Source organism: Monomorium pharaonis, chromosome 8 (assembly GCF_013373865.1).
Source record: "Monomorium pharaonis isolate MP-MQ-018 chromosome 8, ASM1337386v2, whole genome shotgun sequence".
Classification (NCBI taxonomy): Eukaryota; Metazoa; Arthropoda; class Insecta; order Hymenoptera; family Formicidae; genus Monomorium; species Monomorium pharaonis.
Window position 1 is genome coordinate 16,776,543 of NC_050474.1, and position 24,804 is coordinate 16,801,346.

A 24,804-nucleotide genomic window follows, 5' to 3' on the forward strand; every position below is an offset into this window, starting at 1 on the left:
AATTATAATTGTTACATATATTATTCAAAATGCAATATCTACAAAAATGTTATAATTGTTTTTCTAATATATTTGCTTATTTTAGAACTTTTCAGATATAATGTATAGCATTGCGAATATTGTAATCTTATTTATTAATAATAAATAAAAATTATAAAAACTTTATAGAACGATTTCTTTCAATTTTAAATTTTATTATTTCTGAATCTAACTTTTGTGTGTTCTGTGTGTGTGCGTGTGTGTATGTGTGTGTAATATGTATGTGTACAATACAACGATTATAAAGAAATGAATATGGCGCTTCACCCCGTCTCCTCTGTGAGCGTCAATGGCTGTGTTTCAAAATTGCTGTTAGTACTGAAAATCTATAGTGTATGAAACGGAAACTATAGATTTTTATTCGCTCAACGTAGGCAAACGTAGGTATAGGTTGCTGAAGAGTGGGGCGAGTGTTGCTAGCCGGCAGCCATTCCCTCCACGTGCAGTCAGCGTGCTGTAAAAAGATTTCGAAATGGCATCACTGGAAGTTCGAAGTGCATCTGCATAACAGTGTGTAAACATGTGTAAATGAAGTGCGTCGATGGTGGGCGCGGTGTCGTCTCACGCTGATGCTATGCGAAGTGATCTGCTTTAGCCGGGAAGAAGAATGGAGCTGTTGGTCGCGCAGTACGCTCGGTTCGAGGAAAATATACTACGAAATGTCAAACGCAATCACATACAGCACCGGTATGTCATTGACATTACCATTCCTTTCCGAGAGGGAGATCTTAACCTCGTTACGAAGTATTATCGCGTTTGATTATTGAAATTACGACGATAGTGTAACGCTTTGGGCAACAATTGCGCTGTACTTTTGTAATTCGATGATGACGGTCGTTAATTATTTTGGAGTAATTATGGATACAATTGACGATCTGAGGGCGACCTCCCAGATATAATAGTAAAGAAGGTAATTATTCAGTTTAGACCCATCGCCCCAAATATTGATGTAATTATGTTCATTCAACGCAGTTTTGCTTAAAACGAACGAATCTGGTAAAAAGTAGTGTTGTCTGCCTCGGGAAGCAAGATATTAATCCTTAAAGTTGACGAATATTCCCTCTAAAAAAAGGTGTGTTACTAAGTGAATTTGTTCGTATCGATGTCTTGAGGCCTCTGGGTCTAAACTGAATAATTATTGTAAAGAAAAATTGCGTAAATCTGTGATTGTTTATGACACTGTAAACTTGGTTTATATTTGTCTTTAACGAAAATATCTTTGAAATCACAACAATGTATAAATGTATGGTCAGCAGTTTACCAGTATCAAAGTTACCTCGCGTTTCTCTGCAATACAATAGTATTGTATGATTTTATAAATTATTATGTTAACATAATGTTAACAATACAAATTTGGCAATGACGAGTTCAAAGTTGCCGATAAATCTTGTTATTCAAAATTATCATATCATAAAGGTACCAATTTGTCAACTTAATTGCTGTAATTCTGATAGCAAGACACATAATATGATTATCACAACTTTCCAGCAACATGTGTAGATTGCTATCTGCACATGTTGCTGGCAAGTTGATGTAATCATAGTTACCATCTGGGTAGATATGATTACATAAATTCTAATGGGGACTATATAAAGTCCGTATAATATAAAACTATTTAATCAAACTTATGTTATTTAATTTTTACTAAAATTTTATAATAAAGTTCTTCAAAATGTTTTGCGACTATAATTTTGAGGGTAAATTCCAAAAAGTTTACTTTTTAAAAGTAATTTGTTACTATTATTTGTTATTGAAAAAGTAACCAGTAACTATTAGTTACCAATTCTAAAAAATAACATTATTATTTAAAAAGTAATAATTTGCTACTTTTTCCATTAATTTTTTAATACAAAACAAGATCAAATTAAACATCAAATTTACTTTTCTAATATTTTTGTTAAAATATTAATGAAAAAACGTTATATTCTGTAATTTAAATACACAAGTTTATAAAAAAATTAAAGAGAAAAATTTAAAAATACTTAAAATATAAATTTAAAAAAAGCTTTTTTATTAAAGTATGACGCACACATGGGAAATTGGCTACCCATCGAATTAGCTAAAAATGCAATATGTTATAGTTGATGGCCTTCTGATCAAAAGTCCCAATGGGTCTGAGACCCAAAAACTAATCGTTATCTAGATAGAGAGTGTCAAAGATATATAGAAATTTATATATAGAATTATATTTATATATAAAACATTGCTCCAGAAGTTTTGACTTTTAAATCAAAGATTATTTAAAGTTTGTGTATATGTATATGTATATACATATACATATACACAGATGTGTGTATAGGGAGGGGATGTATGTATCATACAGATTATAAACATACAATGTCCTGATTAATGTTTGCTAAATTCTTTTTGTTTTAGCTATTTTTTTTTGATAAGTTTTGTACAGAAGTATGGTATGTACTTGAACTGAGCCTATGAAAATTGTATGTAAAAAATTGAAGAGATATTTTGATAAAGTACAAAATACCTTATGTGATTGCGATATTTCTTTCTGTACAATTAGCTAATGCATTTTTTAACATTTAATTATATAGGTAGACTTTAAATATTCTCTAGTTTAAAACTTCTGAGCAATGTCTTATATATGACTTTTGATGTTCTCTATCTCGATAACAGTTGGTTTTTGAGTCTTGGGTCATTGGGACTTTTGATCAGGAGGCCATCAATTACAATATATTACATTTTCAGCCAATTCGATGGGTAGCTAATTTCCCATTATGTATGTGTATAGTTCTTTCATAAATACAATGAAATTTATACTTTTTGCATTTTTAATTTTATTAAAAAAATTTAATATGCTATTTAACTAAAAAAATGTCTTTAAAATGTTATGGCAATATGATTGGTTTATAATATTCTAAAACTATCTAAGATGATTTCAACCATAACAGACTAAATATCAGCTGGAGTCTGAAGATTAAGCATACACTTCAAAATGTAAAAAGTAATGGTAAAAGTATAATTGTTAAAATTGTTACTATTACTGAAAAATGTAACTATATTATTGTTATGGTTACTAAAAGAAAAGTAATTGCTATTACTAAAAAAATGATAACAGCATTATTTTCTAATTCTGGTAAATTTTAAGAATAAATTCTCTTTGTATACTATAAACAGAATTATAAACAACAAAATTTAAATCTTTCTTTTCATGTATATTAAACAAGAAAAAATTAATAATTCTAATTATGGTAGAACATTTATCCAATAAGTTAATTAGAATGTAGTCTAAGTTATCCTAAAGGTTAAATTTCTATAAATATGTATTTATTAATTGCAGACCAAACGCAAGCAGTGGATTATGGCTAGGTGTTTTGGTCGGTCTGAGCGCTGTGGTCACGATATTGAGAGAACAGAGCAGTTACTCCGAGATATGTCTTCTTATAGGAACCACGGGTTTTGGTCTTGTTCTGTGTTGTGTATGCCTTTACGCTCGACTTTCAATGAAGCAGATTGTTGTGAAAGACTTTCATGCTGTCTACTTTGTACCTGCGATTATAACATCTGTATTATTTCTACTCGCTGCTAACAAAGGTATATCAATCCGCAAATTATTTCTTTATTGGCTAAAGAAAAAAATGTGTTGATACGAATATAAGTAATGTGTTAATACACAGAATTATATAACAAAATTGGTCAGTAACTACACAGAAAAAAACAGTATTATGCGTTATCAAATTAAAATTAATATATTCTATTTATGTCTACATGTATTTCTATAACTGTCATGATTTCATACACAAGCAATAAATTTATATTCTAATAATAATTTTGTTTACATAGATTTTAATTTTTTAAAAAGAATTTGGTAATTTTAAATTCAGTAAAATATTATATTTTTAACAAAATACAAATTATAAAGACCTTATATATTATATAATTATATATGCAAAGCAATAAATAATATGAGAAAACAGGTCAATACATCGAGCCAAGAACAGTTATCCTAATACATAATAATTTATTGACTAACATAAAAATATAAGTATAAACACAAATAAAAACTAATGTGCTATATAATATTAAACAAACTTTCGAAACGTTTCGTTTACAAAGTCTTCCTCAGTCGTAATAAAAATAACTGTAAATGTAATTTAAAACCAAGAGTATAATTAAACTAATAATAATTAATAAACATTCGATAAAAACTTAAATCATCACATATCGTCGATAAAATTGTATCATACAGATAAAATAGATAGTACAAAAAATTGTATCATACATATAATAGGTGATACAGATAAAATAGGTAATACAATATTCGACAAATTGTTATACATATTAAAAAGAAAAAGACGGTATTTTTCTGTTTGTTGCGAAAAAACATAGAGTCAGAACATTAAAAGTGCATGTATTTCCGGTCAAAATTATTAGTCAAAAAGTCTTATTAAAGAATCTAAAATGGTCAACACGAAAAGGAACTACTTGTAATTTATGGACACAATAAACCGGTACATGTATTGTAAAACAACATATAGACTTAACTTATGTTAGTTGGAGATGATATTATACAGAACATAGAGACTAGATTCAGACAAAGCGTTAAAGCGAGTGCAATGTTCGACAGTCAAAGGCGATGTGAACTGACTTATTGTCTGTTACCTATTTTTAATCCATTATATTTTTAATATTATATTTTTTCAATATTATAATTGTCATCTAAAGAGTACCTACAATAATTTTAGACTTACAAGGGAACCTCGCAAACCTGAAATTTCTGATTTTAATGAAACTTGGCATAAATATAGAAGGGATAAATATATGAATTTAAAGGTAAAGACATTTTTGCCTTTTCTTGATTTATTTCGTAAATTAAACAAAATATAAAAAAAGTTTTATACAAAAGCTTTTTTATAGCATAAATACTTCTATTTAACTAGGCTATTTATTTTTTGAAAACAAATTTTTCTTGAAATAATTTTTTTTCAAAAAATGAATAGCATAGTTAAATAGAGGTTTTTATGCTGCAAAATTTTTGTGTAAAACTTTTAGATATTTTGATATTTTACGAGATATATCGAGAAAAGGTAAAAATATCTCAACCTTTGAAGAGTGGTTTCACCTCTTCAAACCGTTTTTGACCCCAAATGAAAAATTTCTAAATTCATGTATTTACTTTCTCTACATTTATGCCAAGTTTTATTAAAACTGGAATTTTCGGGTTTGCGAGGTTCCCTTGTCAGTACAAATAATTGTTTTAATAACAACAGTGTTAAACAATTTCATTACAATATTTAACATTTCGAAATAAAGATATTCTCAAAACAAGAATATTTTTTTCTAAGTAGTTAAAAAATTAAAAGTTATTAAATCAAAAGACTACAATATATCTATAAAAGTTAATACTTATATTTTTTACATGTAAACCAAAAATTTATTATTATAAATTTATTATTATTATTTATTGTTATATAAATTATTAATATAAAGTAGACGTTTTAATCCATCATTGTGTTTTTTATAATACATAACAAATATAAAAGTCAATTGACGCATTGAACTAGAAGTTAATAATGTAAAATGTCATTACATAAAAAGGATATAAAAGTAAATTAAGTATAAAATCAGTTAATATTAGAAGTTCCAAAGAATCATACTTACTAAAAGGATTAAGTGGTCATTTTTGATCGCAAATATTGAAATATTTGATATTTTATTAAATTTTAAAACATATTTTATAGAAAATAAAGATTAAGTAAATATTGATGAAGAATATATATTTTATTGCGGAAAAACTCTTTTGCTTTATTCAGATTAAAATATTCTGATAATTGATTTTACCGCACAGGAGATAAGAAATAGCTTCTCTCTGATATTTCATTTTCTAAATGTCTAGAATTCTCTAAATTGACTTTGAATCACAGTTTCATCGTCGATTGTTTATAAGCAACGTTATTGCTTGCATAAAAATAAAATGTACCAATTAATACGGAGTTTGATTTCAATATGATGGCAAAGGGGTAAAATAACCATTTTGACATATTTTATACACTACATATACGAGTAGTTTTTGAAGCAGTATGCTGATGAGACAGTATGGTGATCATTGATAACAGGATGAAATGAAGCGGACACTGTGACTATGCGTCATATTCCATGTAAATCTGAAATTTAAGAGTGCCTTATTTTCAGCACCTAATTACTTGGACAACAAACAATTCTAACGGGTTGTGAGTTTTATCGAGATGAACAAAATAACACAGTTTGAAGTAATTCTGACGTGGTTGAAAAAATAGCTTTATTGACACTACTCTTTTTCTATAAAAATTAATATTTCTTTATTGTTTTATATAAAGTTATATAAATTTTACAAATAGAATGAAATTTTTTATTACGACTTATTTGTAATTGTTTTGTCATTTAGAGTAATGTAATTTTTAATAAATTATGACATTCTAATTTAATATATAAATGGTTTTCAAAATTGTTAATGTAATTAAATTAAGCTTACATAGCGATGAGTTGCAATGTCAATTTTCATCCAGAACAAGATTAGTATTGTGTATGTTAACGTTTGTTGAAAACCTGCTGGTTCGCAACCGGAAGAAAATTGACCCTTTATTTCATTTTATATTTACAATTTAAGCTTGCGTAAGATTCGCTGTTCTTACTACCGCCGTATTGATATGTTATTGTACGCTGAAGAAGGACAAGTCAGTCCAAAACTGTTACGTTATTCTCAATATTTTTTGAATGTTATAAACTGGGAATAAATACGTCAATTTTTTTATATATTTCAACATATTCTTCGCTCGTTTTGACCATTTTATTTTGTATTGCTTTGCATAATACGAGCTTGATTAAATAATATTTAAATAATAATTTTTATAAGTTACTTTAACTTAATTTATTTTAATTTACTCAATTTTATTGTATAGTAATATGCAATTTTAGTTCTTATTATGTTTTTATGTTAATTAAACAAGAACAGGATTATTGACGAGTGTTACGTGGGGTCTAACCGTCGCAAGTTTGGGCACATGGGGCGTTCTACAACTTATGTCAGCTTTTCCATGCTGCTTCACAATGGGAGAAGCAACAGTGGCTACGCACAGTTTTATCTTGTTTTTGATGTCGGCTGTTACTAATTTACCCTTGCGATATCATTTACCTCCAATTCATGACAATGACATAAGCACAGTTGTATTGCAGGTAATAAGAAAATACAAAACTCAATTCAAGGAATTTCCTAGAAAAATCAAACAAATCCAAAAAGTAGAATTTTTAATAGAGCATTATTTTCAAATTGTTTATTCCATAAATACCATTAGTAATTTATAATATTTTAGTAAATTATAAATATAAATAATTTTTATCCACACACACTATTCTACTTATTCTAGTTATAATTGTTGATTACTGTATCTGGTAATAAGAACAAAGTTTGAGACTTTGAAAATAAGTAGCTAAAAAACCTCTGAATTTGTTTGATTTTTTTTTGAAAATTTTATATTTATTACCTATTTTTATATTTAGATGTCTCTGTGTGTGTGTTTAAATAAAATTTCTTGGTGTATAATCCAGAAAAAAAAGACTTGTTGGTTTATATGTGCGTATGCGTGCGCGAGCGTGTGTGTAAAAAACCCTTTAATTATAACGATATTGCTCATCTTTTTCTTAATATGTCATGCATTACAGGTTGTGATATTGTATACAGTATCGGTATGCTTCCTGTGTGGATATTTTCCTGTTCTCCGCAACACAACATACTTTTATTTAATGATAATCAGCCTTTTGTGTTTTGTAACTCTTCCGATACTTTACATTATTCTTGATCAAAATCCGTTAACGTGGGTAGTTTTTTTTGCTTTCGGCAATCGTGAAAGGGTAAGTAATGATACAACATATTTTTGTTATAATTTACACTTTGAAAATGATAATTATAGCTATAGATAAGACCGATTACAGATATAAGTATTTTTTCGTTATCGCGCGATCTTATTTTATTCTTATATGTTACAGATTGCAATATTTATGTACTGGGCAGGATGTTTTCTACTAAGTATTTTTATTTTAATCTATCAGACATCGTCAAAATCCCATGCTACAAATTTGGTTAGAAAGAATTTTCATATATTAGCTACATTTGTATATATTCCTGGTATGATATATGATCCTTCACTATTGTATTTTGCCAGCGGCGTGATGTTTATAATCTTTATTGCTCTTGAGGTACTTAAGTTATTTTTATATATTGTTATAGTTATTATATGTTAATTGTAACTTTTATTTATTTCTTATAGGGTTATTGTACTAATCAATGAACAAATTTACAATAGAGAAATTAAATTAAGTTAATAAATAAATAAAACTAATAGCTTTAGGAAATTAGAGGCTCAGATTATTCGAAAATTGTAAAAAATATTATTTTTATAAAAAATCATTAAAGGTTTTTGAGCAATCTAATAATCCCTTAACTACCAGCGTCAAAGATCTTTGTCTTTTTAGATATGGCCTAAACTGTCGAAAAATAGAGAATCTTTGACACTGAAGTTCATGATCTGGTAAACCTAGACTGTCCAAAGGAGTAAAAAAAAATTTTCTAGACCATGAACTTTAATGTGAAAGATTCTCAATTTTTCAGCAGTTTGGGCCATGTCCAAAAAGACAAATTTTTGACGCTGGCAGTTAAGGGGATATTAAATTAAATTAATTAAATTTGTATGAAAATGAGATAATATTATTTTGCAAATTTCATACAAAGTCTTATTATTTTAATTTTTTTTGAAACAGTCATTTATTGATGATTTTGTGATTGGTGCAGTGATCCTGATATGTAATAATGGTTTTAAGGTCATTAACCTTTAGAGGATCGGCGTTTTTCCTTTGAAATTTCGAATTTTGGGGGGGAAAATTTATACATATATATAACTAACATCTTTTACACAATTTCCAAGCTCATATACGAGCCATCCCAGCCCAGAACGGTAGGAAAATTAAAAAATTTTGAATTTTGGTTCTAGAGGTTTTTGATGTCGCTAATCACGATTTTGAGGACAGATGATCGAAATTTTATATAAAAACGGTATTGCCACCATAAAGTTAAATAAATAACAGTAGTTACGTTATTATGCAAATAAATAACAGCAACTTTTCTTTTGCATTACTGACATGTAATGCAAAAGAAAGTACTGATGTGGACGTAGAAATTTTGTAGCTTTTTGCTTGGTTTTTTACTTTATAAATTTTTTATTATAATTTAGTAACATTTTAAAATATTTTTTTATTTACAGTGTTTATATGAGAAAAAAATAAAAGTAAATTTTTTCAAAATTTTGTATAAAATTTCGATAATCTAATCTCTAAATCGTGATCAACATCAAAAACTTTTAGAAATACCGAAGTTCAAATTTGGAAAATTTTCAAAATCTGTCATACCATACCAGATTGGAGTAATTCATATGAGCCCAGGATAAAAATTACATAGACCATGTAAGTTATAAATTTTACATGGAAAAAACTTGAAATTTTTATGGAAAAATGCCGGATTTCTAAAATAAAAATATCTAGTTTAGTGGCTTATATCTAGTGGGATATATAGGACATCCTGGCTCTCTAAGGGCCGATTTCACCAACTCCGGTTACCTTAACCGGTCGGTTATTCCATTGGAATTGATCAATCGCATTTGTTAATTTTTCTTAACGACAAATACGATTGGCCAATTCCAATAGAATAATCGGCCGGTTAAGGTAACCGGAGTTGGTGAAATCGGTCATAAAAGTTAATGTTTTTTTCAGCTAATTAGACTTTTGAAAGTTCCGCCTTTAGGAGAAATGCTACAGCAAGGATTTGTTGCATTTGTCGACGAGAAGGATTATACGCTTTCATTAACAGCTATATACTTATTGTGTGGCTTATCGTTACCTCTTTGGATGCCAACTAATAATTTGACGCTAGTGATATTGCTCAGTGGCGTGCTGACGGTAGGGATTGGTGACACCGCTGCGAGTTTTGTCGGTAACAGATGGGGTGTACACAAGTGGTTCGACACAGAAAAAACAATCGAAGGCACCGTTGCATGCGTATTTTGCCAAGTTTGCGCAATACTCGTGCTAATGTGTTGTGGTAGATCTCGATTCTTGTATCTTTCTTAACACCTTTTTTAATGAAACCGTTTTGCTTATTTAAATTATTTATGTTTTGCCAGGTTTTATAGACGATAACTGGTTACTTCTGAGAAGCATCTTAGCAATCGTGTCAATATCATTAATCGAAGCACGTACAAATCAAGTGGATAATTTGGCTATGCCGTTATTAATGTATGTATGCCTGATGGTATAAGTGTACAGATCGTTCTTTCCAATTCGCGAGAATAGTTCAGTTAAATTAATTTTTACGAAAATTTATCAATAGCGAATATAGTGCTGAAAAAAAGTAATTAGTTGAAATAGGAAATAGTAATAGAAATATTTATTTAAAAGATATACCTATAAAAATACTATTTGAAATATGTATTGTGTAACTCTTATCCGTTTTTGCGTATTGCATCTGCAAATATAAGCTGTGTTCCAATATAAAAGTATTGAAAATCTATAGTATACGTAATAGGAACTATAGATTTTCAGTATGGGCAATGAATTTCGGAACGTAGCTACATAAAAAGTGCAATGTCATGTAATCATGTTTAATGGAGATTTATCTGTGTATCTATAAGTTTTTGTAATAGAATTTCTGTTTCTGTCCGCATTCTGTATGCATTAGATACTGACGGTATCTATTTGGATTGTAGATACCGTATTCCGAAACACCGATATCCATTTAAATCGGCGTTTCCTAGGTGATATCGGACTTCAAAACAAACTAATAAGAAAGATTTGAACAGTTATGTATAAGAGACATAGACGAGATCGGTGTCCGATCATTAGATGTATTTTATCCCGAGGAACATTTTTGTTGAAAACTGATTTAATCATCTTTTATAATAAATAAATATAATAATGATAATGATAATAGAATTAATAATAATAATAATAATAATAGAATAAATTTTCATGTATTTTTGTACTAAGAAACGTATGGAATGTGTGTTTGCATTAGCAATTAAAATCGAAGAGCCGGTAAATCGTGAACAAATATAGATAAATCTTGTTTGGTTCTGCAATCAGATGTGGATAGATATTTAAGGTAGTTTTATCATCAAATAAGAGTTCTAAAAAAATTTTCAATTTTTTACATAACATTGTTCAAATTAGTATTTGTTTTAAAATATGAAAGCCGACTTTCATATTTTGATGTGAAAAATCAAGTATAAATTATTGAATATGAGATTCTCGAATTGAAAGAAGTACATATTTCTTTAACTTTTGTACCTGAGATCTTTTATAAAGAATATTTCCAACATATTCTTTAAATAATTTAACATTGTGTTCATGACCAAATTTATCTACGTTCTATAACTGGGGTATATGTGTACTCACTGTCGGAATTTCGTCTTTCGACTATGCACAGGATAAAATGGTGTCAGATGATGCCAAGAAAAAACCAGAAACAATTCTTTACTACAATAGATACAAAGCTGGAGTCGACACAATGGATTAGATGATTGAAAGATAGACAAGTCAGCAGCGTACTTAGAGGTGGCCTCTCGCTCTTTTTTATAATATCATAGACATTGCAACTCTTGCAGCTTATATTATTTATTACGAAAATAATAAAAAAACTAACAAACGCAGAATATTTATGCGATAATTAAGTCACGAACTTTTTCTTCCAATAATTGAGGATTGATTGCAAAATTTACAATCAATGAAGTATTATAATGTAAAACTGGCAGTGCAGACTATTTTCGGTAGGCCAACAAATCCTGTTCCTTCTGGATCTAAACAAAGAGGAAATGATAAAAACAGAAACATATTTACTGGGTCGTGTCATCTATGCTATAAACAAACTATTAAAAGACGCAGAAAAACACGAAAATCTTGTTCAGAATGCCAAAAACCAGTGTGTGAGCATGCTATTATAAATATTACAAAGTGCTTAGAATGTGATAAATAGATAATTATTACTGTTTGTTTATAAAAATCTTTGTTTTTATTTATTTTACAATCCTTTTTATTAATTGACTTTATAACTGTACATAAATAATATATTTCTACTAGTACACGTGTACTCAAGTTGTGGCTCAGGCGTATGTGAACTTTAATGCAATATATTTTTTAATTTTAGCTTTACAAAAATTAAAGTAAAAGCATATTTCGATAGTAAAATAATCAAATCGCGACGCTTCGGGAGCGATTGAAAAAATGTTGACAGGAACATAAAAAATTTTCAGAAAAATTAGTCAAGTGGGTATATTTGTACACGGTCATGGACACAAGGGTTAAAAAGTAAATTAAAAAAAAAAAGTCGATTATTTCGACTAAAAAAATTAAATTGTTAGATCTGAAAATTTTTACTTGTGTAAAGTATAGTTGCTATACCTCGAGTGCGTGGCAACGTCACATGGTATATTCAATATAGTGAACTATAGCTACAGTCAACTTCACACTATAAACACTTTAAGCATTTGTAATGTCAAATCGATTTCAACCTATGTGTAAATATGTAAAAATTAAAGAGAAATTAGTTTTTTTAGAAATAAAAATGCAATGTGGATTATTGTGGACTATTGTGGATTTCCAAATTAAATAATTTGTTTTTTTGGGGGGTGGGGGTGGAGTTTACTGTCACATTCGTTAGTGGATATTTTATACTTTTGACTGTATTTGAGTTATTTTTTTATTACTCTGTATATAGTGTGATCTATAGTTCCTTTGTTGTACAGAAAATGAAATGACTCTGTTGAAAATGATTCGTTTATTGTAATAATGCAGGTTCAGTTTTTTATCTTCTTGACAGTTAATGCCAATCACTGTTGCCATGTTTTTGGGAAAACTTGTATTGTGTAAAAAGAACTCCGAAATTGTTACTTTTTATTTATTAAAAATTTACTATAAAAGCAATCTATTTTGTTTAAGTAATTATTATATTTTTAATTATGAAGAGTAAGAGTTTTTCTGGCAAATTTAAAGCCCCTTTTAAGCATACATGAAATCCGATTTTACAAATATGATAGTACTACCTTAAAACTCGTCGCGTATAGAAACAGAGAGGATTCATATGTCTGTACATAGATTCGGATAATTTTCGTTTGGTTAGGAATCAGTTAGATATAGTCTTTTAACGTCTTTGCATATATAATTTTATAAAACCTAACACTTTTACTTGTATCCATAATTGTAAGGAAAGAAATGTATGATAAAACTGTTAGAAACAGATAGAATGTACGTTCTATTCGTTCTAATAGAATTTTTTTACTAGGGATATGTCGCGTTCAAGAAACTGGACAAAACTAGCATCGCTTTAAGAAACAGAAAATAGTAAATAAAAAGAAAACAAAATAGAAAATGCTTATTTATCCGTAACATGTCGAAATGTAAAACAAATATTTTATTTTAGAGTAAATGTATAGGTAAATTCTGTTTACTTTTTTAATATTTACTTCACAAAATGCTTATTTCAAATAGTATTTTTTAGATGCAGCCTTAAAATAAGTATTTCTATTGAATCTAATTTTTCCTGGATATTGGGTCACTATAGATACAATCATTTCATTACATAATTATTTGTGATTAATTGCTTTTTGTAATAGAAGTGAGAATATATAAGTAACTTATGCAAAACTCAACATTTTTATGTTGTTTATATTAAAAATTATTAATTAATTTGGATCGATATCTAATCATTGTACTGTTTATTAAGTACCGAAGACAATTAGTCATAAATCAGAATTACAGAATCCAAAATTAAAACTGACAAGAAATGCTTAACTTGCAAGTGATTTAGCATGATTCTGATTTACTTATTTGTACAATACGCGTATTTGTTAGAAAGATAAGGATGCAGTTGTAAATTGATGTAATCAAATGGAATTATCTTTATACATGTGTTAAACGGTGATAATGTACAAATATTTATATTTACAGTGTAACACATAGATTTTTCTGTATGCATACATACATATATACATACATACATACATACATACATACATACATACATACATACATACATACATACATACATACATACATACATACATACATACATACATACATACATACATACATACATACATACATACATACATACATACGTACGTACGTACGTACGTACATACGTACGTACATACGTACATACGTACATACGTACATACGTACATACGTACGTACGTACATATATATTACATCTACAGAATCGTACGATATGTAAAAAGATTGTATTGATAAATGTAATGAAGTGGTCAGAGTGAAGGCAGATGTTATGCATTTAAGCTTTACTAACTTACATTTATTTAAAATCTGCGAAACACCGATTATGTGCCTGATATATTTCATTCATTCCTGACAAAGCATTTTTGTATATGAATCGTGTGAACTTTCTGATGAAGAGAGAATTGCTAATTATATAAATAAAGAATTATTTTTCTATTTTATGATTGTATTTTATACCTTTTTGCCTTTCTTTATAAATATATATTGAATTTTAATGGATATGTGTCCCGGCCTTTTACCATCAGAGACTTACCGACTGCATCTCTAAAGATTCGGACGACCCATAGGTGACAGTGAGTGGGTATTATTAGTTTTCTTTAATATAAAATATTTAAATACTTTTTAACTTGTCGATCTAAGGAATTATCACCGAGATGCGGTCTTTAGACATACAGTCGGTAAGTTATCGTCGGTAAATCTCTGATGGTAAAAGGTCGGGACATCTATTAAATATACAGGGTGTTCTAGATTAACCGGAGGAGCCGGCATGTACGTATTCCTCATGAAAAACTGAGTCGAAAATGTCAGTAGCAAAATCTTGAGGGATCAATAGTTTTCAAATGGTATGCCTTTGAAACTTTCCAACCACAGGCCGTGAAGCTCGCGCTGTCAGGCGCGGCGCAACTAAGCGGCCGGCCGGTCGCTTTGACGAGTATCGCTAAACTGTGTGGTATCGAACGAGTATAAATCTGTGAAATCTCTTAATATTTGTTGCTGTATTCTTAAATCGAGTCCAATTTAATTGACAAAAAGTAATATCAGTTGTAAATTCGATAAAACGTCATTTATATCAATAAAAAATATGTGTTTTTGAAATACGTTTTATGTATAAATAAATTAATAAATAAAATCAATATTAATTAAATTATTTAATCAAATAATATTAAAAACATCAGTCGACAACATTTCCAAAACTTTTTTTCAAAAAGTTCTGTCACAAACAGAAAACATTTACATTTGAAATTCGCATTTGATGTAAATAAATATTTCATATTTAGGAAATAAAATGAACGAAATTCCGAATTATGATATAAGAGGAAAAGGAAGTAATACTGTGAAGGAATCGACGTAAGTAAATAATAAGTATTATTATTACAAATTACATTTTGAATAATATTTTAGAAACTTTTAGAGTAGGTGTTCGAAATGGCCACCACCCATTTCAATACAAAGCTGAGCACGTCTAATCAAATTTTCTCTCGATCATTGTACCCTTTCAGGCGTAATGGTTGCAAGCGCCTCAATTCGATCACTCTAAAAGTTTCTAAAATATTATTTAAAATGTAATTTGTAATAATAATACTTATTATTTACTCACGTCGATTCCTTCACAGTATTACTTCCTTTTCCTCTTATATCATAATTCGGAATTTCGTTCATTTCATTTCCTAAATATGAAATATTTATTTACATCAAATGCGAATTTCAAATGTAAATGTTTTCTGTTCGTGACAGAACTTTTTGAAAAAAAGTTTTGGAAATGTTGTCGACTGATGTTTTTAATATTATTTGATTAAATAATTTAATTAGTATTGATTTTATTTATTAATTTATTTATACATAAAACGTATTTCAGAAACACATATTTTTTATTGATATAAATGACGTTTTATCGAATTTACAACTGATATTACTTTTTGTCAATTAAATTGGACTCGATTTAAGAATACAGCAACAAATATTAATAGAGATTTCACAGATTTGTACTCGTTCGATACCATACCGTTTAGCGATACTCGTCAAAGCGACCGGCCGGCCGCTTAGTTGCGCCGCGCCTGACAGCGCGAGCTTCACGGCCTGTGGTTGGAAGGTTTCAAAGGCTTACCATTTGAAAACTATTGATCCCTCAAGATTTTGCTACTGACATTTTCGACTCAGTTTTTCATGAGGAATACGTACATGCCGGCTCCTCCGATTAATTTGGAACACCCTGTATACAATATTATATATACACTGAGCAACAAAATTAACGCAACAAAAATTTTTACCAAAATTTCACTCAACTTCAAATAATCGTAACTTCGCGAAAACTTATCGTATTGGAAAGTTCTTTTTTTTATTTTAAAGCTTGAAGTCTTTACTTTAAAGAACATTTGTCAGATTTTGATCCTCTCGTTTTCCCTTTTCGGCATCTCTTCAAAAGTAAGAACGTGTTTTGTCTTTAAAAATTTTTATACTTTAACGCGCTCCATGGGGTGCAGTGAATTTTTCTCGTAAATTTTATAAAAATTATCGTAAAATATGAACTTTTCCTTACAAATTGAAAAAAAATTAAAGTCTACGATTTTTTTTGGCGGAGTTATTAAGATTTTAAGAAAAAATGGTCATTTTAATTTTCATTGCTTATTACTCGTGAATAGATCAATGTATAGCGCTCCGCAAAAAAACAATGGAAAATTGAAAATTTGCACTTTCAAATATTAATTGATAAGTTGGAAAAAGCGCTTAGGCAAATTTGGTACAAAATTCCGCAGGAAATTACTCAGAGATGCATAAACATATAAGAACGTTTACAAGCAGTAATTGATCAAAGAACTTTAGTGTTTATTATTGGGGAGTAATCGTACTATAAAACTTTGCTTTAGCGACGTGATTGGATCCTTCTTCACGACAATATATTGAAATAAATGAAAACCGTAAAATATGCGATTTTTTACGTAATCTTTGAAAATGCGATTTGTTGTTAGAAAAAATAAATCTATGAAAAAATTAATAATAGCATTTGAAAGTGCAAACTTTCAGCTTTCCAATGCTTTTTTGCTGAGCGCTGTACTTTGATCTGTTCACGAGTAACAAGCGATAAAAGTCAAAATGACCATTTTTTCTTAAAATTATAATAATTTCGCCAAAAAAATCGTACAGACTTCAATTTTTTTTCAATTTGTAGGGAAAAGTTCATATTTTACGATAATTTTTATAAAATTTACGAGAAAAATTCACTGCACCCCATGGAGCGCGTCAAAGTATAAAAATTTTTGAAGACAAAACACGTTCTTACTTTTAAAGAGATGCCGAAAAGGGAAAAGGAGAGGATCAAAATCTGATAAATGCTCTTTAAAGTAGAGACTTCAAGCTTTAAAATGAAAAAGAGAACTTTCGAATAGGGTAAGTTTTCGCGAAGTTACGGTTATTTAAATTTGAGTGAAATTTTGGTAAAAATTTTTGTTGCGTTAATTTTGTTGCTCTGTATATATATATATATATATATATATATATATATATTATATATATATAATATACAGGATCATTCAGAACAACTTTAGGTTCATAAAATGACGTATTTCTGACGCAATTCTAAGACAATTTTTCCTTTACCAAAATTTTATTTGAAGCGCAGTTTTTGAGTTATAACCCAAAATAGTTAACGAATTACGCGTCGAGTACAGAAGGCAGGCAGGGGCGGCGCGTCACGAGCGTAACGCGGGCTCCACCTCAGCTGACGGGTGATTACCACCGCGTAAGTCGCTAACTATTTTATCTTATAATATAAAATTATGCTTTAAATAAAATTTTGGTAAAGAAAAGATTGTCTTGGAATTATGTTAGGAATACGTGTTTCTTAAAATCATTGTAATAATCCAAAGTTGTTCCGGATCACCAGCCGTCGGACGTTGCAACCAGCTGATTGCTACACGCGACATGTGTGTATGCCGTGTTTGTGTAAAAGAGAGAGCGAGAGAGAGAGAGAGAGAGAGAGAGAGAGAGAGAGAGAGAGAGAGAGAGAGAGAGAGAGAGAGAGAGAGAGAGAGAGAGAGAGTGAGAGTGAGAGGGGGGGGGGACGTTCATACACACGCACGCACACTTTCTCTCTCTCTCTCTTTTTCTCTCTTTTTTACACAAACACGGCATACATACACACATCGCGTGTAGCAATCAGCTGGTTGCAGCGTCTGACGCACAAACACTCATACACTCATTTAATTACTCACACACCTGCTCACTCACCTTGTAGCAGCGTAGCCAATCTTCATGCTTATGAACAATCATTACAGATGGTTGTTAAAGATGCGTGATACATCCAAACTTTCCCGCTTTTACTAATTACACTCAATTGACACAATAAAAATTACGGGTTTACTGTTTATTCACTCACTACCGATTTCCAAAAATTACTTTACTCACCGTTTTCAAAAATTACTTTAAAAGAAACGCGAATGCGAATAGCGCAGGACTCGACGCGAAGCGACGGACCGCAGAGACTGCACGACGACGACCACGAGGGCCATCACACAATGCCACACTGAGAAAAATGGTTTTATTATAATAATAAAACGGTTCTGGTTGAGCGTATTCTTATTAAACGAAACAGAATTTCTGGTTATCATAACAAGATTTTATAGCTTATAACTACACCGTTTGGTTAACTGTACTATAAGGATTTGATTAAGTTTTTCTTGTTGGATCTACAAAACTTCTTGTTGAATCTACAAAATAATACAAAACTTCTTGTTATATTTACAAAAATAGCGATAATGCTGGCGCCTTCGTTCTCGCAGCGCAAGTCGGTGCATGCCAATCTCGCGCAAACCAACGCGGTATCGATGCGATACTAATATCACGCGGTACCCATAAGGTAGCTTTTATATTTGTTTCGTGTATCTTACAATCGTGTATTTACATTATTCTGTTCAACGGCATGGCGGACGAAAAAATGTCTTCTCTTCTGCGCGAATGGAATTTCGACAGCTATATAGAGATTTTTAGAGGTTAGTAAAATATATATAAAATATATGCAGTGTACTTTAAACCAAGATATATTGTTATTATTTTAAAAACTCTATCCAAACTCGTTTTTTAACCAAAAAATTGTGTTAACCTAATAAAACAATATAATAAGATTAACAAGAAATTTTTGTAGAGTTTTGTAAACCTAACAAAACGATGTAGTAAGATTAACAAGAAATTCTGGTAGATTCAAACAAAATGGAATTAACCAGAATCCTCTGGTAATTCCAACTACAAAATTTGTATCGTTCATTTTCGAACAAACGGACAGGTTGAATCAACCAAAATTTCTCATAAAACAACAAAACTTTTTTTCCAGTGCAGGCAACAGGCAATAGGAACAGGAAATAAAGAAAGAGAAAGAAAGAAGAAGATCCTTTCTCTCTTTCATTATTTCTGTTCCTATTGCCTGTTGCCTGGCATTGTGTTTAGGCCCTTATGTTTTTACAACGTGCTGCGACTGGGACCAAGAATGCCGGCGCCGTAAACAGAGGGAGCGAGCGCGTCGGTATGACGGCGTGGTAGGAGTCGCTGTCGCGACTGTTGCCGTCTACGGCGCCGCATCCTTGGCGCGTGATTGACGCGAGCGGCGAGATAAAACAAACGATCGGCTAAAACCTTTGCATTGCGAATGCGGTAGAAAACATGAAACGTATGACGTACTTAAAAAAATTCATTATTTATTATAATTAATAACTATTTCTAATTGTAATAAATAATTATTATTTTAAAAAGCATGTTATACATTATTACGTTTTCGAAACTATTGCAGTTATGATACAAAAGTGTCAGTCATCGCAAGAATAATCCTTTCTAAAAAAGGGCATGGCATCGATACTCGCATCTCTCAAAGTATTGTTGTCGCTTTTCCGCGATGCCGATTAAACGTGTGTGAAGTTAGCATCTCAAAGTTTAGCATCTCATAAAAATACTGCAGAATTACTTGCATCCAGCATAGTTTTACAGTTCTTGATAGGTTTCAACAATAGTTCCGTTGAATTATCTATTTTAATTAAATTTTTATAAATGAGATGCTAACTTCCAAAATCACATAATAGCATCTCACCGTATTTCGAATATACGACCACAGAGAAGACTAAATCTATAGAGTTCTATCGTTTAGAGACGTCCTATCAATAGTTCTGATGATTAAATTAATAAAAAAATAATTTTTTGTTACAAAACATACGTATATATGCGTGTACGTCTGCGCACGTGGATTTGGTGTAACTGGCATCTCAGATAGACAAAATTAATTAATTTAAAAATTTTAAAAGTATTTTTCAACAACTATCTAGATGGAAAACTTATATTTATAGGTCTAGACATGAGATGCTGGTTGAATATCGACAGTTCTATTTCTTTTAACGCAGTTCCCATATAGATACGGACGCGTACAATAAGTTTCTAAAGAGTTCCGGTGATATAATTAATTGAAACGTTTTTTAAACAATTATTTTACCCGGAAAACTTGAATTTTGAGGGCTAGACGTGAGATGCTGTTCAAATATCGACAGTTGTATTTATTTTAACGCAGTTCTTATATAGTTTCGGACGCGTACAATAGTTTTCTAAAAAGTTTCGGTGATATAATTAATTAAAACATTATTTAAACAATTATTTTGCCCGGAAAACTTGAATTTTGAGGGCTAGACGTGAGATGCTGGTCGAATATCGACATTTCTATTTCTTTTAACGCAGTTCTCATATAGTTCCGGACGCGTACAATAAGTTTTTAAAGAGTTCCGGTGATATAATTAATTGAAACATTTTTTAAACATATTGTGGTCGTATATTCGAAATACGGTGAGATGCTATTATGTGATTTTGGAAATTAGCATCTCATTTATAAAAATTTATTTAAAATACGTAATTCAACGTAACTGTTGTTGAAACTTATCAAGAACTGTAGAACTATGCTGGATGCAAGTAATTCTGCAGTATTTTTTGAGATGCTAAACTTTGAGATGCTAACTTCACACATGTTTAATCGGCATCGCGGAAAAGCGACAACAATACTTCGAGAGATGCGAGTATCGATGCCATGCCCTTTTTTAAAAAGGATAATTATTATTGCAATTGTTATTTTTAAAAAGTAAAAAACTAAATAGCGCGCGCGTAGCGCGCGCCTGTGTTGTTCTAGTGTAATTAATAAATTACATTTGAGAAAATTTATTTTTATTCTGCTCATGAGAGATGTTCCACTGTCAAAATGTATTGGTCGTTCTGAAAAGAGCGGATTGTTTAAAAAATTTTTTTAAGTAGATGCTCGAAATGCCTGCCGTCCATCCTAACGCAAGCTCTCATGCTTTTAATAAATTTCTTTCGACGTTCTCCATTACTTCTTCGTCGATATCCCAAACAGCAAATCATAATCTTGTCTCTAGGTCTTCAATATCTTCGGGAAGCGTTTTATAAATTACTTCCTTACAATATCCCCATAAGAAGAAGTCCAGAGGATTAAGATCCGGAGATCTTGCGGGCCAACGTATCGGACCGTACCGACCAGCGTCCGGGAAAATGCTCGTTTAAGTAATTTGTAATAATTCTGGCGTTGTGTGGCCCAGCACAGTCTTGTTGAAAGATAATCTTGTTTCTTTTAAATAATGGTACATTTTCTAGGAAATCTGATAAATTTTCTGTTAAAAAACAACGTAGGTTTTTCCAGTTAAAATGTCTGGGAGAATAACTGGACCAAGTATCTCAGTGCCTCTTGTTCCAGCCCACACATTCAGTTTCTAACGAATTTGAAAATTTCGGAGTCTTGTGACTCTGGGATTTTCTTCGCTTCAAAAGTGCATATTATGCACATTAAAAATTCCTTCTTGCGTGAATAGCGATTCATCGTGAATATTACACGAGAGAAATATCGAGGATCTCGATCGATGTTTCGCAGAAAATTTTCGCAAAATATTCGTCTTGCAGGGTAATCTGCTGGTCGTAAATGTTGCACGCGTGTATAATAAAACGCGTGCAACTTTTCTTCTTTTAATATCCTTTGTACGGTTGACTAAGATAAGTGTTGTTTTCGCGCAACTACCCGAATACTCGTTTCGTGATTATTCTCGAAAGCATGTAACACTCTCTCCGTGTTCCGTACATTTCTAACATTGCGATCTCTCCCAGCGTCATGTTTGTTCGGCAGGAGACTGCCAGTATGTCCAATGTCCAATCGAGTCCGTGTCCAATCGGGACTGTGTCCGATCGGGACGGTATGCAATCGAGTCCGTGTCCAATCTGGAAATACTACTGTGTCCAATCGCTTATATGCGCAATTGGGACAGTCCCGTCATCAATACTTTCAATAAATCTGCTCGCAGTTCACTATTATTTTGTCATGTATTCTGATGACAGACGTTGCTAAATATTTGCTGAATATCTGCCAACTGTGTTTGCAATGACAAGATATGTTTCTCATTTGTCGCCTTTTTGGCAAGCAGAAATGGTTATCAGGGTATTATCCTATCTTTACTACCCGTTCCTAGCCCATCTCTTACTAAACTTCCTAAGTTTCTTATCCTTATGTTAAAATTTTCTATGATTATTGTATCATTTTCCTTCTTATTTCCTAGGATCTTATCTAGCTTGTCCTCTAAGTTTTTTCAATTCTCTGAGTTATACACTAAAACGATATGAATATTCCTGCCTTACTCTTAATATTCGTTACCATCAATTTTTTCTATTTTTTTCCTATTTCTATCTCCATTATCTTTTCTCTCCATACCTTTCTAACGAGAGACCTTCATTTGCGCACAGTACAATTGGACACGTTGCAATTGCTCACCGTGCTATTAGACACGAAACATTGCACACCGTTCAATTGCGCACAGTTTGATTGGACACAGTTTGATTGTGCACTGTTTGATTGCGCACTGTTTGATTGCGCACCGTTTAATTGCACACCGTTCAATTGCACACTGTTCAATTGCAAACATGTCAATTGCGCACATGTCAATTGCGGACGTGTCAATTGCACACCGTTCAATCGCACACCATTTAAGTCGCAAACCCATGTGGTGCAGTGAATGCTTTACACACACACACACACACACACACACACACACACACACACACACACACACACACACGGGGGGGGGCGCCTTCGGCCCCCCTTCCCGCACTCATCTCGTCCAAGTCGTTAACCCATGTACACATTGCAAACGCAGCCATAATGTATGAATATTTAATATGCGTTTGAACGGTGTGCAATCGAACGGTGCGCAATCGAACTGTGTCCAATCGAACTGTGTTCAATCGAACTGTGTTCAATCGAACTGTGTCCAATCGAACGGTGTCCAATCGAATGGTGTTTAATCGAACTGTGTCCAATCGGTGTCCAATCAAACGGTATCCAATTGAACGGTGCGCAATTGAACGGTGCGCAATGTTTTGTGTCTAATAGCACGGTGGGCAATTGCAACGTGTCCAATTGTACTGTGCGCCATTGAACCTCTCCCTTTCTAACAGCTATTATAAACCCCCTTTGGCTCTACCTCTTTTTATTCTTTGTCGCATACCTACATTCTCAAATATGCAAGTCTGGCAACCTATTTTTTATCTTATTCCATCCTTTCTCTTCTAACCATATGTTTCAATGAGACTAATAAAATCAAAATCTTTAATATAATTCCAATACTGCTTATCTTTGATTACTAAACCAGCGATTCCACAACATTAAACACCCATCTGCCTTGTAATTTATATTATTTATTATTCTCTTGTCCCTCTGTCTTACTCTTTTGTTCTTTCCATTACAAATTAACCTTTCTTTTTTATCTCTTTGCCTTATTTCCTTTCTAACTACATCTTCTACATCCTCTCTACCCTTAATCCTATCTTTATTCCTATTAAAACATTCTTTACTATCTTTATCCTTTTTATTCCCCTCTTGGCATCTAGTTTTCCGTTGTATCACCAGATCCTCTATTTGATTAGCTCCACTCTTTTCTTTTTTTTTCCTCCTTCCTATTTTTTTCTACATCTTCCCATTTTATCCAATTCCTGTTTATTTTAACTCTATCTGTTCCTTTTTTTCTTACCTTTCTTTTTCTCAGCTTTAGCCCATCTACCTATATCTAAATATTTCTTTCTTCCCACGTCAAATCATTTTTTATGAAAAAACTTTCCCCTTTCTTTTATTGTATATTATGTCTTTTCACTTCATGATTGCCTATACATACTATTGTCATTCCTCCGCTCCACCAAAATGTCTAACTTTTCTTCTAACATGTCTGCTATCCCGCTACTCGTTACCTTTTCTGCTTACCTTCTTTCTTAATGCCTTTAATTACAATATTGTTTTTTGTTTTCTTTTTCTAATACTATTCTCTTAACTTTTTCTAACTTTTTATCGATTAAGATCTCGCTTGCTCTGCTATAACTACATCTGAAGCTACTTCTACCAGTGTTTGCTGTGCTATTCCTACTTCTCCTAGGTAATGCTACGCTTCCCCGTTGGAGCCTCCCACTGGCCGCGGGCGCCGCGCGACCTACTGGTAGTCCCGGGAGATCGCCCAGTTGCGGACGGCCGCGGTTGCCGCGCGTAGAGCGTTGCAGAAGGTCTGTCGGTGGAGTATCGCCGCGCGCGCGCCGCCCTTGGGGCGACCATCAGGACGGCAAAGGCCAGGGCCTGGGAGGAGCTACTGGCCTTCCTCGAGGCAAATCCGTCGGGGCGCCCGTACAGAGCGGCCATGAGGAAACTTAGGCCGC

At 31.5% G+C, this 24,804-nt stretch overlaps 1 protein-coding gene across 2 annotated transcripts; it reads left to right on the forward strand.

The window, feature by feature from the left end:
* Window positions 1–272: 272 nt before the first annotated feature.
* On the forward strand, window positions 273–14,530 carry LOC105832732 (dolichol kinase). Of its 2 annotated transcripts, none has more exons than XM_012673921.3 (7): window positions 273–726; window positions 3,338–3,591; window positions 6,989–7,209; window positions 7,696–7,884; window positions 8,020–8,229; window positions 9,796–10,123; window positions 10,206–14,530. In XM_012673921.3, the coding sequence occupies exons 1-7, from the start codon at window positions 647–649 to the stop codon at window positions 10,337–10,339; spliced, it is 1,416 nt and encodes a 471-aa protein (XP_012529375.1). In that variant the 5' UTR covers window positions 273–646; the 3' UTR covers window positions 10,340–14,530. The 2 variants fall into 2 exon arrangements, with proteins under 2 accessions (XP_012529375.1, XP_036147144.1); XM_036291251.1 differs by lacking the exon at window positions 273–726 and adding an exon at window positions 735–949.
* Window positions 14,531–24,804: the final 10,274 nt, after the last annotated feature.